The sequence below is a fragment of the Coregonus clupeaformis genome, chromosome 9, assembly GCF_020615455.1.
Source record: "Coregonus clupeaformis isolate EN_2021a chromosome 9, ASM2061545v1, whole genome shotgun sequence".
Lineage (NCBI taxonomy): Eukaryota > Metazoa > Chordata > Actinopteri > Salmoniformes > Salmonidae > Coregonus > Coregonus clupeaformis.
The window spans coordinates 5,523,290-5,540,641 of NC_059200.1; the positions used below are offsets into that span (position 1 = coordinate 5,523,290).

The window sequence follows — 17,352 nt, forward strand, 5'->3', positions numbered from 1 at the left end:
CTAGAATTTCTAAGCAAACAGCGGGAGGCAGGGCTTTCTCCTATAGATCTCCATTTTTATGGAACAGTCTGCCTACCCATGTGAGAGACGCAGACTCGGTCTCAACCTTTAAGTCTTTACTGAAGACTTATCTCTTCAGTAGGTCATATGATTGAGTGTAGTCTGGCCCAGGAGTGTGAAGGTGAACGGAAAGGCTCTGGAGCAACGAACAGCCCTTGCTGTCTCTGCCAGGCCGGTTCCCCTCTCTCCACTGGGGTTCTCTGCCTCTAACCCTGTTACAGGGGCTGAGTCACTGGCTTGCTGGTGCTCTTTCATGCCGTCCCTAGGAGGGGTGCGTCACTTGAGTGGGTTGAGTTACTGACGTGATCTTCCTGTCTGGGTTGGCGCCCCCCTTGGTTTGTGCTGTGGTGGAGACCTCTGTGGGCTATACTCGGCCTTGTCTCAGGATTGTAAGTTGGTGGTTGAGGATATCCCTCTAGTGGTGCGGGGGCTGTGCTTTGGCAGAGTGGGTGGGGTTATATCCTTCCTGTTTGGCCCTGTCCGGGGTTTCTTCGGATGGGGCCACAGTGTCTCCGGACCGCTCCTGTCTCAGCCTCCAGTATTTATGCTGCAGTAGTTTATGTGTCGGGGGGCTGGGGTTAGTTGGTTATACCTGGAGTACTTCTCCTGTCTTATCCAGTGTCCTGTGTGAATTTAAGTATGCTCTCTCTAATTCTCTCGTTCTCTCTTTCTCTCTGAGAACCTGAGCCCTAGGACCATACGTCAGGACTACCGGGCATGCTGACACCTTGCTGTCCCCAGTCCGCCTGGCCTTGCTGCTATTCCAGTTTCAACTGTTCTGCCTGCGGTTACGAAACCCCCTACCTGTCCCAGACCTGCTGTTTTCAACTCTTAATGATCGGCTATGAAAAGCCAACTGAGAGACCTGAGCCCTAGGACCATACGTCGGGACTACCGGCCGTGGTGACTCCTTGCTGTCCCCAGTCCGCCTGGCCTTGCTGCTATTCCAGTTTCAACTGTTCTGCCTGCGGTTATGGAACCCCTACCTGTCCCAGACCTGCTGTTTTCAACTCTTAATGATCGGCTATGAAAAGCCAACTGAGATTTATTCCTGATTATTATTTGACCATGCTTGTCACTTATGAACATTTTTGAACATCTTGGCATGGTTCTGTTATAATCTCCACCCGGCACAGCCAGAAGAGGACTGGCCACCCCTCATAGCCTGGTTCCTCTCTAGGTTTCTTCCTAGGTTTTGGCCTTTCTAGGGAGTTTTTCCTAGCCACCGTGCTTCTACACCTGCATTACTAGCTGTTTGGGGTTTTAGGCTGGGTTTCTGTACAGCACTTCGAGATATTAGCTGATGTACGAAGGGCTATATAAAATAAAATTGATTGATTGATTGATTGAGGAGGCAGAATCAGGAGATCGGAGGGAGAAGGATTTAGCAGAGGGAAGAGATGATAGAATGGAAGAGGAGAGAGTAGTGGGAGAGAGAGAGCGAAGGTTGCGACGGCACATTACCATCTGAGTAGGGGCAGAGTGAGTAGTGTTGGAGGAGAGCGAGAGAGAAAAGGATACAAAGTAGTGGTCGGAGACTTGGAGGGGAGTTGCAGTGAGATTAGTAGAAGAACAGCATCTAGTAAAGATGAGGTCAAGCGTATTGCCTGCCTTGTGAGTAGGGGGGGACGGTGAGAGGGTGAGGTCAAAAGAGGAAAGGAGTGGAAAGAAGGAGGCAGAGAGAAATTGAGTCAAAGGCAGACATAGGGAGGTTAAAGTCACCCAGAACTGTGAGGGGGTGAGCCATCCTCAGGAAAGGAACTTATCAAGGCGTCAAGCTCATTGATGAACTCTCCAAGGGATCCTGGAGGGCGATAAATGACAAGGATGTTAAGCTTGAATGGGCTAGTGACTGTGACAGCATGGAATTCAAATGAGGAGATAGACAGATGGGTCAGGGGAAAAATAGAGAATGTCCACTTGGGAGAGATGAGGATTCCTGTGCCACCGCCGCGCTGACCAGATGCTCTCGGGGTATGCGAGAACACATGGTCAGATGAGGAAAGAGCAGTAGGAGTAGCAGTGTTTTCTGTGGTAATCCATGTTTCCATCAGCGCCAAGAAGTCCAGGGACTGGAGGGTAGAATAGGCTGAGATGAACTCTGCCTTGTTGGCCGAGGAACGGCAGTTCCAGAGGTTGCCTGGAACTCCACGTGGGCCGTGCGCGGACGGACCACCAGATTAGAGTGGCAACAGCCACGTGGTGTGAGGCGTTTGTATGGCCTGACAGGCTGTGTGAAGGCAAAGCTTCTGAAAGGCTGGCATATAGGACCAGCACGGGAGAGATGAACAGAGTCAGCTGCTGTCTGTGTGTGTTGCTCTTTTTCTCAGAGTTGTAAAAGCAAGCAAATCAGAAACTGGCTACTCTTTAGTTGACTGATCTAGCTGGCAAGGTAAATGCTGTTTGACAGGAGGGGAAAGTATTTATTCCCAGTGCTGAGCTAGTAGTGTAACTGACATGTTATGTTAGCTAATGCTTCATCCCCTCTCGACTGAAGTGAATTAACTACTAGCAGCTAGTTAGCTAGCTAGTAGCTACCACAGCCAGTTCAGCTCTAGCTAGCCTCTAGCTAGCTATCTGTCAGGTAGCAGTATCTAACAGCTGTTGTGTGTATGGAAATGTTTTGTAGCCTTTGTTTTGTCCCGTTTCAACAGAAGTAAAATTGATGATGTACCATTGTACAGTTAGCTAAAGCTAGCCAAAAGTTGGCTAACGTTAGCTAACTGGCTCACTAACTTTAACTATTATTTTTGCCTCAATCGCACTAGACCAGAATCAAACGATGAAACTAGCGGCCAAACGATTGAAAACCAATATTCTGACATTATTTAATGCAATGTGAGTTTTTATGAGTCAGCATAGCAATGTAACATTATTGATCTGTCAGTTTCCCTAGCTAATTCCCTACTTTTTACACTGACACGGTATAAACAGCTCTACAGGCTTCACTGTCATGGTGCACAGTCAGTACACAACACTATGCTCATCATGTCTTAGCAGGATCAGATGATGACAGGCGTCCCTGCAGCGTCAGACAGCCAAGGAAGACCAGTCTATGGAGCTCAGGTGAATTTTGCAGTATATAGTTGAAGTAGGAAGTTTACATACACTTAGCCAAATAGATTTTAACTCAGTTTTTCACAATTCCTGACATTTAATCCTAGTAAAACTTCCCTGTCTTAGGTCAGTTAGGATCACCACTTTATTTTAAGAATGTGAAATGTCAGAATAATAGTAGAGAGAATGATTTATTTCAGCTTTTATTTCTTTCATCACATTCCCAGTGGGTCAGAAGTTTGCATACACTCAATTAGTATTTGGTAGCATTGCCTTTAAGTTGTTTAACTTGGGTCAAACGTTTTGGGTAGCCTTCCAGAAGCTTCCCACAATAAATTGGGTGAATTTTGGCACATTCTTCCTGACAGAGCTGGTGTAACTGAGTCAGGTTCGTTGGCCTCCTTGCTCGAACACACTTTTTCAGTTCTGCCCACAAATGTTCTATAGGATTGAGGTCAGGGCTTTGTGATGGCCACTCCAATACCTTGACTTTATTGTCCTTAAGGCATTTTGCCACAACTTTGGAAGTATGCTTGGAGTCATTGTCCATTTAGAAGACCCATTTGCGACCAAGCTTTAACTTCCTGACTGATGTCTTGAGATGTTGCTTCAATATATCCACATAATTATGCTTCCTCGTGATGCCATCTATTTTGTGAAGTGCACCAGTCCCTCCTGCAGAAAAGCACCCCCACAGCATGATGCTGCCACCCCTCTGCATCACGGTTGGGATGGTGTTCTTCGGCTTGCAAGCCACCCCCTTTTTCCATCCATAGAACATACTATATACCAGTGAAACTGAATATCATGCACTCAGAAATGTAATTATTCTGCTGGTGGTGTAAAACACAAAACGGGACATATTTGCATATGTTATGGTCTTGTGAAGGCTGGCTGAATTCTGGCAAAGAGTATGTTCTTTTATCTCAGCATGTCTACAGATTCTCTCTTCTCCCTGTTTTTGTTTGCTTGAAAATGTTGATACTGGAGACTGTTATCAGAAGAAGCTGTGTAACCTAACATGTATAGCGGCTGAGAAATGCATTGCCATTAATTGGAAATTTGGTGGCAGAAATGTCAAGTTATGTATCACGAGATTTGATTTATTACAAGATTAAGGGTATACTGTGCAACTTTCATAAGGTCTGGATGCTTTATTTGGAATATTGTACGACTAAAGGAGTCTGTATTGAAAACATGCCCATGTCAGGGAAGATACTGTACCTATTTAGGCAATCCTTAGCTGCTGGGGTGCTCAGTCCTGGCAATTGGGGTCTGCCGTACTGTTGGTTGTCACTCTGGCCTTGGCTTAACACACCTGAAACCAATAATGAATGATTCACTATGATCCTAAAGCTGAGTGGGGTGTGTTGGGTTGGGGGTGCTGCAGGGCCGTGGACCCCTAGGGGTAGGTGTCACGATCGTCGTAGAGAGTAGACCAATGCGCAGCGTTAGTTGCGAACATACTTAACTTTATTATCTTTAGTGATAATATAACAACAAAACAATAAACGAAACGTGCAGTCCTACGGTTAACACAGAAACCACCAAACGGAAACAAGATCCCACAAACACTAAGGGAAACAGACTGTTTAAATATGGCTCCCAATCAGAGACAACCAGCAACAGCTGACACTCGTTGCCTCTGATTGGGAGCCACTCTGGCCAACATAGAAAAGCAACAACTAGAACTCCCACACAGAACATAAACACATGGAATCTACACACCCTGGCTCAACATATAGAGTCCCCAGAGCCAGGGTGTGACAGTACCCCCCCCCAAAGGCGCGGACTGCGACCGCGACTCAACAAAACCCAAACAGGGGAGGGCTGGGTGGGCATTCCTCCTCGGAGAGGGTTCCGGCTCCGGGCTTGACCACCACCCTTCAATAATCCCCCCGTAGCGCCCCTGGTCCGGTCTGGCCCCGCTGGCTGGAGCTGGACTGGACATCGAAGGAGCGGATTGCTTAAGCTCCGTTGTGGAGCAGCTGACCGGTACCTGATCAGGCACCGGTGACCCAGGCACGGGTTGTGCCGGACTGACGACGCGCACCCCTGGCTTGGTGCGTGGAGCAGGAACGGACCGGACCGGGCTGACGATGCGCACCCCTGGCTTGGTGCGTGGAGCAGCAACGGGCCGGACCGGGCTGACGATACGCACCCCTGGCTTGGTGCGTGGAGCAGGAACGGACCGGACCGGGCTGACGATGCGCACTCCCTGGCTTGGTGCGTGGAGCAGCAACGGGCCGGACCGGGCTGACGATACGCACCCCTGGCTTGGTGCGTGGAGCAGGAACGGGCCTTACCAGGCTGATGACTCGCACCCCTGGCTTGGTGCGAGTGGCAGGAACGGGCCTTACCAGGCTGACGACTCGCACCCCTGGCTTGGTGCGAGTGGCAGGAACAGGCCGGGCCGGGCTGACGACTCGCACCCCTGGCTTGGTGCGAGTGGCAGGAACAGGCCGGGCCGGGCTGGCGACGCCGCACCGTAGGCTTGGTGCGAGTGGCAGGAACAGGCCGGGCCGGGCTGGCGACGCGCACCGTAGGCTTCGTGCGAGTGGCAGGAACAGGCCGGGCCGGGCTGGCGACGTGCACCGTAGGCTTGGTGCGAGTGGCAGGAACAGGCCGGGCCGGGCTGGCGACGCGCACCGTAGGCTTGGTGCGAGTGGCAGGAACAGGCCGGGCCGGGCTGGCGACGCGCACCGTACACTTGGTGCGAGGGGCAGGAACAGGCCGGGCCGGGCTGGCGACGCGCACCGTACACTTGGTGCGAGGGGCAGGAACAGGCCGAGCCGGGCTGGCGACGCGCACCGTACACTTGGTGCGAGGGGCAGGAACAGGCCGAGCCGGGCTGGCGGCGCGCACCGTACACTTGGTGCGAGGGGCAGGAACAGGCCGGGCCGGGCTGGCGACGCGCACCGTACACTTGGTGCGAGAAGCAGGAACAGGCCGGGCCGGGCTGGCGACGCGCACCGTAGGCTTGGTGCGAGTGGCAGGAACAGGCCGGGCCGGGCTGGCGACGCGCACCGTACACTTGGTGCGAGGGGCAGGAACAGGCCGGGCCGGGCTGGCGACGCGCACCGTACACTTGGTGCGAGGGGCAGGAACAGGCCGAGCCGGGCTGGCGACGCGCACCGTACACTTGGTGCGAGGGGCAGGAACAGGCCGGGCCGGGCTGGCGACGCGCACCGTACACTTGGTGCGAGAAGCAGGAACAGGCCGGGCCGGGCTGGCGACGCGCACCGTACACTTGGTGCGAGGGGCAGGAACAGGCCGGACCGTACTGGGAACACACACCACTGGCCTTAAACGGGGATCAGGAACGGGCCGGACCGGACTGGCAATACACCTCAGTACCTCTCGCCGTGCCTCTACATCTTCCTTTCTTCTTCTCACCAATGGCTCCCGTAACCTGGTGGCCTTCTGAATTCGCCCCTTATCTGCCTCCAGCAGGCCCGTCGTCCATGCCATGTGCCCCCCCCCTAAAATTTTTTTGGGGTTGCCTCTCGTCCGTCCGACGACGACACTGTTGACGCCGTTGCTCCTCTCTCCGTCGCGCCTCTACCGTCTCACTCCATGGACGGCGATCCATCCCGGCCAGGATTTCCTCCCAGGTCCAGGACCCCTGCCCCTCCAATATTTGCTCCCACGTCCAGGCTGCCTGCTCCTGGACACGCTGCTTGGTCCTGGTATGGTGGGATCTTCTGTCACGATCGTCGTAGAGAGTAGACCAATGCGCAGCGTTAGTTGCGAACATACTTAACTTTATTATCTTTATTGATAATATAACAACAAAACAATAAACTAAACGTGCAGTCCTACGGTTAACACAGAAACCACCAAACGGAAACAAGATCCCACAAACACTAAGGGAAACAGACTGTTTAAATATGGCTCCCAATCAGAGACAACCAGCAACAGCTGACACTCATTGCCTCTGATTGGGAGCCACTCTGGCCAACATAGAAAAGCAACAACTAGAACTCCCACACAGAACATAAACACATGGAATCTACACACCCTGGCTCAACATATAGAGTCCCCAGAGCCAGGGAGTGACAGTAGGACGGGGTGACCCAGCTATATTGTGTGCAAGTAAAAAGAGCTCTACGGTACTATTAGGCCTATGATATGAAATATATAGAGGATGTACTGTTTCTGTGTGTCAATGTGTAGATGTACCGTATGTGTGTTCTTATTAAACTTTTGTTTTCCAAACCTTTCCCTTGAAACAAAAAAAAAAGATGGGAAGGAAGTTGTGTTGGGGAGAGAGTTGAGTTATTGACTATACTGGTGGGGGTCGGGCGTGCAGGCGACTAGGGTTGGCTGAAATGTGATATAAAGAAGGGGGTAAGTCTGTACTTTATTTGTTAGACTATTGGTTAAAGGTGCAACACAATGTTGATTATTGAAATATCATTGATCTAGTTCAGTCTTATCAATCACTTAAACATATTTAATAATGATCTCTTACCTAGCTTGATGACTGTGGTCATGTTTTCTTACTTTTTGTTGTTCTAAATAGAGATGGCTAGAAGGGCCATCTGTTTTTGTATTAGATTGTGTATAAATGCAAGAAATGAGCTTTAAATGCCCCAAAAAATGGGAGGACCCCAGAACCCCCGCCAAGTTACGTCCCCCCCACTTCTAAAACCAAAGTTGCGCCCCTGCTTCTCTCATTGATTGAGACAGGTGTCTGTCATCATAACATGCAGCACTTTGTCCTCTGACAAATCAATTGTACGTTTCGGTGTTCCTCAAGGTTCCGTTTTAGGACCACTATTGTTTTCAATATATATTTTACCTCTTGGTGATATCATTCGGAAACACAATGTCAATTTTCACTGCTATGAGGATGACACACAGCTGTACATTTAGATGAAACACGGTGAAGCCCCAAAATTGCCTATTCTGGAAGCCTGTGTTTCAAACATAAGGAAGTGGACGGCAGACAATTCTTTACTTTTAAACTCGGACAAAACAGAGATGCTAGTTCTAGGTCCCAAGAAACAAAGCGATCTGATGTTTGATCTGACAATTAATTTTGATGGTTGTACAGTCATCTCAAATAAAACTGTGAAGGACCTCGGCGTTACTCTGGACCGTGATTTCTCTTTTGACGAACATATCAAGAATATTTAAAGGGCAGCTTTTTTCCATCTTCATTACATTGCAAAAATCTGAATCTTTTTGTCCAAAAATGATGCAGAAAAGCAAATCCATGCTTTTGTCACTTCTAGATAAGACTACTGCAATGCTCTACTCTCTGGCTACCCGGATAAAGCACTAAATAAACTTCAGTTAGTTCCAAAATACCTTGACTAGAACCCCAAAATTTGATCATATTACTCCAGTGCTAGCCTCTCTACACTGGCTTCCTGTTAAGTATAGGGCTGATTTCAAGGTTTTAATGCTAACCTACAAAGCATTACATGGACTTGCTCCTACCTAGCTCTCCGATTTGGTCCTGTCGTACATACCTACACGTACGCTACGGTCACAAGACACAGGCCTCTTTATTGTCCCTAGAATTTTAAGCAAACAGCTGGAGGCAGGGCTTTCTCCTATAGAACTTCATTTTTATGGAATGGTCTGCCTATCCATGTGAGAGACGCAGACTCGGTCTCAACCTTTAAGTCTTTACTGAAGACATAGAGGGGTTAATGACATACTTTTATTTTTAATTTATTTTTATTAACAATGGCCACTTAATAATTTGAAAATATTTAATGGTATATACTTTTGTTGATGTTTTATCACCATAGTGAAGCCCCTCTGAAATGGCCCCTTTAGCTAAATAACTTGCAACCCTGCATAGTACAATACATTAAAACGTGAACAGCAGATGTGGCAGCTCAGTGTGTATACTGACATTGCCATGAGATCAATAACTAATACTGTTTTTACAAAAATGTTTATTTTAGTAAAAAATATAAATTAAATATTATAATTCTTATATTATGTGCAATGATCTCTATATTGACAGTAATAAATAATATAATATTAATTGGTTGCACCACCATCACTCGGTTGTGTCACACCATTGTTATGAGCTTTCTAAAGACATTTCAGCCATAGTGGCTCCTGGAAGTCAAATCAAATCAAATTTCAAATCAAATCACATTTTATTTGTCACATACACGTGTTTAGCAGATGTTATAGCGGGTGTAGCGAAATGCTTATGCTTCTAGCTCCGACAGTGCAGTAATATCTAACAATTACACAACATATACCCAATACACACAAAAAATTAAGAAATGGGATTTAAGAATATATACATATATGGACAAGCAATGACAGCAATGACAGAGCGGCATGGACTAAGATACAGAATAATATTATAGAATAGAACGCAGTATATACAGTGATTTCAATAGGCAGCAGCAGCCTCTAATGTGTTAGTGATTGCTATTTAACAGTCTGATGGCCTTGAGATAGAAGCTGTTTTTCATTCTCTCGGTCCCAGCTTTGATGCACCTGTACTGATGATAGCGGGGTGAACAGGCAGTGGCTCGGGTGGTTGATGTCCTTGATGATCTTTTTGGCATTCCTGTGACATCGGATGTTGTATGTGTCTTGGAGGGCATTTTAGTCATTTAGCAGACATGAGGTTGAAGAGGCTCTGTTGCAGAGTATGTTACAGGCCTTGATGTCTCTCTGGAAAGAAATCCTTGCCCGTAGTTCGTCGACTTTGTTAACCAAAGATTGAAGATTAGCAAGTAGAATACTTGGAAGCGGTGGGTGGTGTGCGCGCCTCCTAAGTCGGACCAGCAGGCCGCTCCGAGTGCCTCTCCTCCGCCGGCGATGTTTTGGGTCAGCAGCTGGAATCAGTTCAGTTGCCCTGGGGAGAGCAAACAAAGGATCTACTTCGGGAAAGTCATATTCCTGGTCGTAATGCTGGTGAGTCGCTCTGATATCCAATAGTTTTCCCCGGCTGTATGAAATGATGCAAAACACTTTCTGAGCTAATAATGTAAACAATTATACATAAAAAAAACAAAATTACTGCAAAGTTTCCTAATAGCTAGTTGCGAGGCCGCCATCTTCGTTGGTGCCAGGAACAACCTACCGAGTGGTGCCCAGTCATTCTTAACAGGGCTAATGATTGGTTAGTCTAAATTACACTATAGTGGCTTGGAAATAGGATAATTAGTAGGAAACAACTTTGTCATCATTATGATGTCGTCAGATTTACTGCAGTATATCTGACAGATGACAATGTTGCCATTATCTAGCATAGTTAGTCAAAAATACCTAGCAATGCTAATGTTAGCTAGATAAAATCCGGTGCTTTCCCCTCAATCTTAGCTAGTTAGCTAATATTATACTACATCTAAAGTCAATCTGACGACATCACCTTGATGACAAAATGTTTTCCCACAAATGATTTGCCTCCTTTAGAAATGTCATCGTTTTTCCAAGCCACTATAATGCACTTTTGGAGCCAATTAGGGTTGCAAAATTCCGGTAGCTTTCCCAAAATTCCCTGGTTTTCCAGAAATCTGCTTTAGAAGATTCCAGAAATCAGGATGGCATAAACTGAAATCCCAGATTTCTGGAAAGCCAGGAAATTTTGGGGGAAAATACTTGGAATTTTGCAACCCTAGTGCCAATTGAGAATGTACTGTATTGAGTAGAATGTTCAGTCGGGAGTCAGTCTTCAAAAGATCATACAAAACAATATTGTGATGAAACGTGTACTATAACCCATGGATAGAATAATATAATATACTTTTTTACATTTGTTAACATAGTCCTAGTTCACAAACTGCATTTCAATAGGGGAAAACATAACCTGTACACAAAAGTTATCTTACAATTAAAGAAAAACTGTCTTAGACTTGATCATTTGCACCAATAATGTCCGGATGTCTTTGGACTGTAGCCCATAGATAATGGGGTTGAGGCAAGGTGGAACCAAGTGAAACATAATGGATGCCACTTTCCTTTGGTTTGACCACTGTGGGTAACGATGAAGAAAGACAATGACGAAACCGGTCATCAGCATAATGAGGTATACAGCCATGTGTGTAGAGCAGGTCTGCAGGGCCTTGCTGTTTAGTGACTTGCTTTTACTTCTCACACACACAATGGCGATGTTAATGTATGTCAGAGCCACACTCCCCATGGAGGCAATTAAGACTACAGCGGTGAAAAAGAGACCATAGATTTGGTTGATGAGCAAGTCGTCACAGGAGAGCTTGAATAATGATGGGTTGTCGCAGAAAGGGTTGATGACTTGTGACCTGCAGCGTGATAAGCGGATTGAGAGGCTTATAAGCCCCCCCACAAAGACAAACGACACTCCCCAGGCAGACACACACAGCTTCACAAGCATTTTGTTGTTCATGATGGTGGCGTATCGTAGAGGGTTGCATATGGCCATATACCTGTCAAAGGCCATAATCATTAGTATTGTATGTGTATTCGTACTAAAAAGGTGACCACAGAACGCTTGCGTGGCACATTCAATGTAGGTCATATATCTGTCTGCACTTGCTTTTAAAATGTCACTCAGCACTCGAGGTATGATGGTTGTGATATTGAGAGCATCATTGAGATGCATGTTGCAGAGGAGGATGTACATGGGCTTATGCAGGCTCCTCTCCATGGAGATCAGCACTGTAAGGCTGATATTGGCCACCATAGTAAAGATGTATATGATGAGGATGAAAATGAAAACAGGGTAGGAGGACTGGTGGGTGACCTTCAACCCCTCCAGCTGGAGAAAGTGCTCATTGTATGTATGGTTCTCCATCTGAGGGGCAGAGAACCTGGAGGAGAAACGAGAATCAATCGAAAAGATACAGTACGAATCAAACACAATTTAGCTATACAATTGCAATGATCATTCCTACATTAAGTATGATATCAAAGAAGTGCTGTAAGGTTGCAACCTTTAAAAAATTTAATCGTATGAAATTAAATCTGAAATGCAGATTTCTTACCCAACCTCAAGTTACACAAAGATAAAAGTATATTTGGTAATGAATAATCTTGTATACATAGACTTAGTATATTACTCCCTGCAACATAAATATAAGCCTTATTCTAACATCTCACACCATTGACAGAGTGAGAAAGTGAGAAGTTCTTCAGTAGGTTTCTCTTTGTCTAGATTACCCCGTCTGACACACCATCCTACAACTGAGGCTAGACAAATAACACCACCACCTTTTATTAGGTACAGGGTTGTATCTCAAACACTGGGGTTGTATATCTAACACCTGTCTCAGCGCTGTGGGGCAAACCGTTTCCAAGCAACAGGCTCTAAATTTGGCTCATCTCTGTAATTCACCCAAATATGGTAAGAGGAAGACATACAACTGATTCATTTAGAAATGCTTTATAAATAATTATACATTTTAAAATGTATTTGAATTGTAAAGCTTGACAATGCTTGCAAATGTTAATAAAGTTAAAAAATTATAAAATACTTATTTAAAGTATTTCAACTATTTGTGAGTAGTTGGTAACACCTAATCATCACCAAAGTGTATCTTCTTTTACATTTGTCTTAATAAAAATGTATCCTGCAAAATAACTTTACTTCCCATATATTGTAGTCAACAGTGAACAGGAGAGGGGGCATCTCAAAGTAAATACTGACATTGCTGCAAAATAAAACGTAAATAATAAGGTGCTGTTATTTTGATAGATTACAATATTAATGGTAGACTATATGAATGGAATGCAATCATTTTTATGTCATATTGAAAGCAATATGTGATTGACTGTCGGAAATAACGTTTTAAGGAGGAACATTTTGTTTATATTTCTAATACTCGTTTCGATGTGTCACTATGGGATTTGCTCGGGGGCTGATCACTGGCTCGAAGTATCCAATCACAGCATCTGTTGGAGACAACAGGTTGAGTGGCAATTGAGGTGAGCCCCTCTCCTTCCTATAAGGAGCCACTCACGTGGTCATTCACGCGGTCATCCTCACTATAAGGAGCCACTTGCGGAAGAGACTACGCTCACTGAAGCTCTCCTTAGCAAGACTAAATTCCCTGTCTTCGTACCGAACTGTTCTCAGGAGAACCGTGAGGTTAACGCCGCCGAACATAGGACCTCAGCTCCTGTTGGTAGTGTTGAGGACTGACCGAAAGGAAAGTTTTGTTTCAAGTAGAATTCATTTTCTACTACTTCAGTCTCTGGTTATAGCTAGCGTCACACGGCTAGCTACCAAGACTCTTTTAGCCTAGGTTAGCCCACACCGCAAGGCTTTAGCTAACTTGGCTAGCTAGCTGCAAAGCTAGCTAACCACACTAACAAAGGGCTAGCTCACGCCGCAAAGCTCTTCAGCTAACCTGGCTAGCTAGCTGGAAAGCAAGCTAACCACACCAGCATTACTAGAAGGATTACTTTATACTATTCCAGGTATTCCTTAAAGAGGTAGGGTTTCAAGTGTCTCCGGAAGGTGGTCAGTGACTCCGCTGTCCTGGCGTCGTGGGGTAGCTTGTTCCACCATTGGGGTGCCAGAGCAGCAAATAGCTTTGACTGGGCTGAGCAGGAACTGTGCTACCGTAGAGGTAGGGGAGCTAGCAGGCCAGAGGTGGATGAACGTAGTGCCCTCGTTTGGGTGTAGGGTCTGATCAGAGCCTGAAGGTAAGGAGGTGCCGTTCCCCTCACAGCTCCGTAGGCAAGCACCATGGTCTTGTAGTAGATGCGAGCCTCAACTGGAAGCCAGTGGAGTGTGCGGAGGAGCGAGGTGACATGAGAGAACTTGGGAAGGTCGAATACCAGTCGGGCTGCAGCATTCTGGATAAGTTGTAGGGGTTTAATGGCACAGGCAGGGAGCCCAGCCAACAGCGAGTTGCAGTAATCCAGACGGGAGATGACAAGTGCCTGGATTAGGACCTGTGCCGCTTTCTGTGTAAGGTAGGGTCGTACTCTGCGAATGTTGTAGAGCATGAACCTGCAGGATCGGGTCACCGCTTTGATGTTAGCGGAGAACGCCAAGGTTCTTTGCACTCTGGGAGGAGGACACAATGGAGTTGTCAACCGTGATGGCGAGATCATGGAGCGGGCAGTCCTTCCCCGGGAGGAAGAGCAGCTCCGTCTTGCCGAGGTTCAGCTTGAGGTGGTGATCCGACATCCACACTGATATGTTTGCCAGACATGCAGAGATGCGATTCGCCACCTGGTTATCAGAAGGGGGAAAGGAGAAAATGTATTCTGTGTCGTCTGCGTAGCAATGATAGGAGAGACCATGTGAGGATATGACAGAGCCGAGTGACTTGGTGTATAGAGAGAATAGGAGAGGGCCTAGAACTGAGCGCTGGGGGACACCAGTGGTGAGAGCGCGTGGTGCGGAGACAGATTCTCGCCACGCCACCTGGTAGGAGCAACCTGACAGGTAGGACGCAATCCAAGAGTGAGCAGCGCCGGAGATGCCCAACTCGGAGAGGGTGGAGAGGAGGATCTGATGCTTCACAGTATCAAAGGCAGCGGATAGGTCTAGAAGGATAAGAGCAGAGGAGAGAGAGTTAGCTTTAGCAGTGCGGAGAGCTTCCGTGACACAGAGAAGAGCAGTCTCAGTTGAATGACCAGTCTTGAAACCTGACTGGTTTGGATCTAGAAGGTAATTCTGAGAGAGATAGCAGGAGAGTTGGCTAGAGACGGCACGCTCAAGAGTTTTGGAGAGAAAATAAAGAAGGGATACTGGTCTGTAGTTGTTGACATCGGAGGGAACGAGTGTCGGTTTTTTGAGGAGGGGTGCAACTCTCGCTCTCTTGAAGACGGAAGGGACATGGCCAGCGGTCAAGGATGAGTTGATGAGCGAGGTGAGGTAAGGGAGAAGGTCTCCGGAAATGGTCTGGAGAAGAGAGGAGGGGATAGGGTCAAGCGGGCAGGTTGTTGGGCGGCCGGCCGTCACAAGTCGCAAGATTTCATCTGGAGAGAGAGGGGAGAAAGAAGTCAATGTGAGCAGGACCAGCGGTGTCATTTGACTTAATAAATGAGGATCGGATGTCGTCAACCTTCTTTTCAAAATGGTTGATGAAGTCAACCACAAAGAGGGAGGAGGGAGGGGGAGGAGGAGGAGGATTCAGCAGGGAGGAGAAGGTGGCAAAGAGCTTCCTAGGGTTAGAGGCAGAGGCTTGAAATTTAGTGGTAGAAAGTGGCTTTAGCAGCGGAAACAGAGGAAGATAATGTAGAGAGGAAGGAGTGAAAAGATGACAGGTCCGCAGGGAGTCTAGTTTACCTCCATTTCCGCTCGGCTACTCGGAGCCCTCTTCTGTGAGCTCGCAATGAGTCGTCAAGCCACGGAGCAGGAGGGGAGGACCGAGCCGGCCGGGAGGATAGGGGACATAGAGAGTCAAAAGATGCAGAAAGGGAGGAGAGGAGGGTTGAGGAGGCAGAATCAGGAGATCGGAGGGAGAAGGATTTAGCAGAGGGAAGAGATGATAGAATGGAAGAGGAGAGAGTAGTGGGAGAGAGAGAGCGAAGGTTGCGACGGCACATTACCATCTGAGTAGGGGCAGAGTGAGTAGTGTTGGAGGAGAGCGAGAGAGAAAAGGATACAAAGTAGTGGTCGGAGACTTGGAGGGGAGTTGCAGTGAGATTAGTAGAAGAACAGCATCTAGTAAAGATGAGGTCAAGCGTATTGCCTGCCTTGTGAGTAGGGGGGGACGGTGAGAGGGTGAGGTCAAAAGAGGAAAGGAGTGGAAAGAAGGAGGCAGAGAGAAATTGAGTCAAAGGCAGACATAGGGAGGTTAAAGTCACCCAGAACTGTGAGGGGTGAGCCATCCTCAGGAAAGGAACTTATCAAGGCGTCAAGCTCATTGATGAACTCTCCGAGGGATCCTGGAGGGCGATAAATGACAAGGATGTTAAGCTTGAATGGGCTAGTGACTGTGACAGCATGGAATTCAAATGAGGAGACAGGGGAAAAATAGAGAATGTCCACTTGGGAGAGATGAGGATTCCTGTGCCACCGCCGCACTGACCAGATGCTCTCGGGGTATGCGAGAACACATGGTCAGATGAGGAAAGAGCAGTAGGAGTAGCAGTGTTTTCTGTGGTAATCCATGTTTCCATCAGCGCCAAGAAGTCCAGGGACTGGAGGGTAGAATAGGCTGAGATGAACTCTGCCTTGTTGGCCGCAGAACGGCAGTTCCAGAGGCTGCCAGAGCCCTGGAACTCCACGTGGGCCGTGCGCGGACGGACCACCAGATTAGAGTGGCAACAGCCACGTGGTGTGAGGCGTTTGTATGGCCTGACAGGCTGTGTGAAGGCAAAGCTTCTGAAAGGCTGGCATATAGGACCAGCACGGGAGAGATGAACAGAGTCAGCTGCTGTCTGTGTGTGTTGCTCTTTTTCTCAGAGTTGTAAAAGCAAGCAGATCAGAAACTGGCTACTCTTTAGTTGACTGATCTAGCTGGCAAGGTAAATGCTGTTTGACAGGAGGGGAAAGTATTTATTCCCAGTGCTGAGCTAGTAGTGTAACTGACATGTTATGTTAGCTAATGCTTCATCCCCTCTCAACTGAAGTGAATTAACTACTAGCAGCTAGTTAGCTAGCTAGTAGCTACCACAGCCAGTTCAGCTCTAGCTAGCCTCTAGCTAGCTATCTGTCAGGTAGCAGTATCTAACAGCTGTTGTGTGTATGGAAATGTTTTGTAGCCTTTGTTTTGTCCCGTTTCAACAGAAGTAAAATTGATGATGTACCATTGTACAGTTAGCTAGAGCTAGCCAAATGTTGGCTAACGTTAGCTAACTAGCTCACTAACTTTAACTATTATTTTTGCCTCAATCGCACTAGACCAGAATCAGACGATGAAACTAGCGGCCAAACGATTAAAAACCAATATTCTGACATTATTTAATGCAATGTGAGTTTTTATGAGTCAGCATAGCAATGTAACATTATTGATCTGTCAGTTTCCCCAGCTAATTCCCTACTTTTTACACTGACACGGTATAAACAGCTCTACAGGCTTCACTGTCATGGTGCACAGTCAGTACACAACACTATGCTCATCATGTCTTAGCAGGATCAGATGATGACAGGCGTCCCTGCAGCGTCAGACAGCCAAGGAAGACCAGTCTATGGAGCTCAGGTGAATTTTGCAGTATATAGTTGAAGTAGGAAGTTTACATACACTTAGCCAAATAGATTTTAACTCAGTTTTTCACAATTCCTGACATTTAATCCTTGTAAAACTTCCCTGTCTTAGGTCAGTTAGGATCACCACTTTATTTTAAGAATGTGAAATGTCAGAATAATAG

General features: G+C 47.0%; 1 protein-coding gene across 1 annotated transcript; it reads right to left on the reverse strand.

The window, feature by feature from the left end:
- Positions 1 to 10,846: 10,846 nt before the first annotated feature.
- Positions 10,847 to 11,875, reverse strand: LOC121574339 (olfactory receptor 4E1-like). Its single transcript, XM_041886954.1, has one exon. It carries the CDS (start codon positions 11,873 to 11,875, stop codon positions 10,937 to 10,939), a length of 939 nt encoding a protein of 312 aa, XP_041742888.1. The 3' UTR covers positions 10,847 to 10,936.
- Positions 11,876 to 17,352: the final 5,477 nt, after the last annotated feature.

Excerpts from the sequence above, each read along its gene's own strand:
- LOC121574339 (XM_041886954.1), bottom strand. The coding sequence starts at position 11,875 with ATGGAGAACCATACATACAATGAGCACTTTCTCCAGCTGGAGGGGTTG.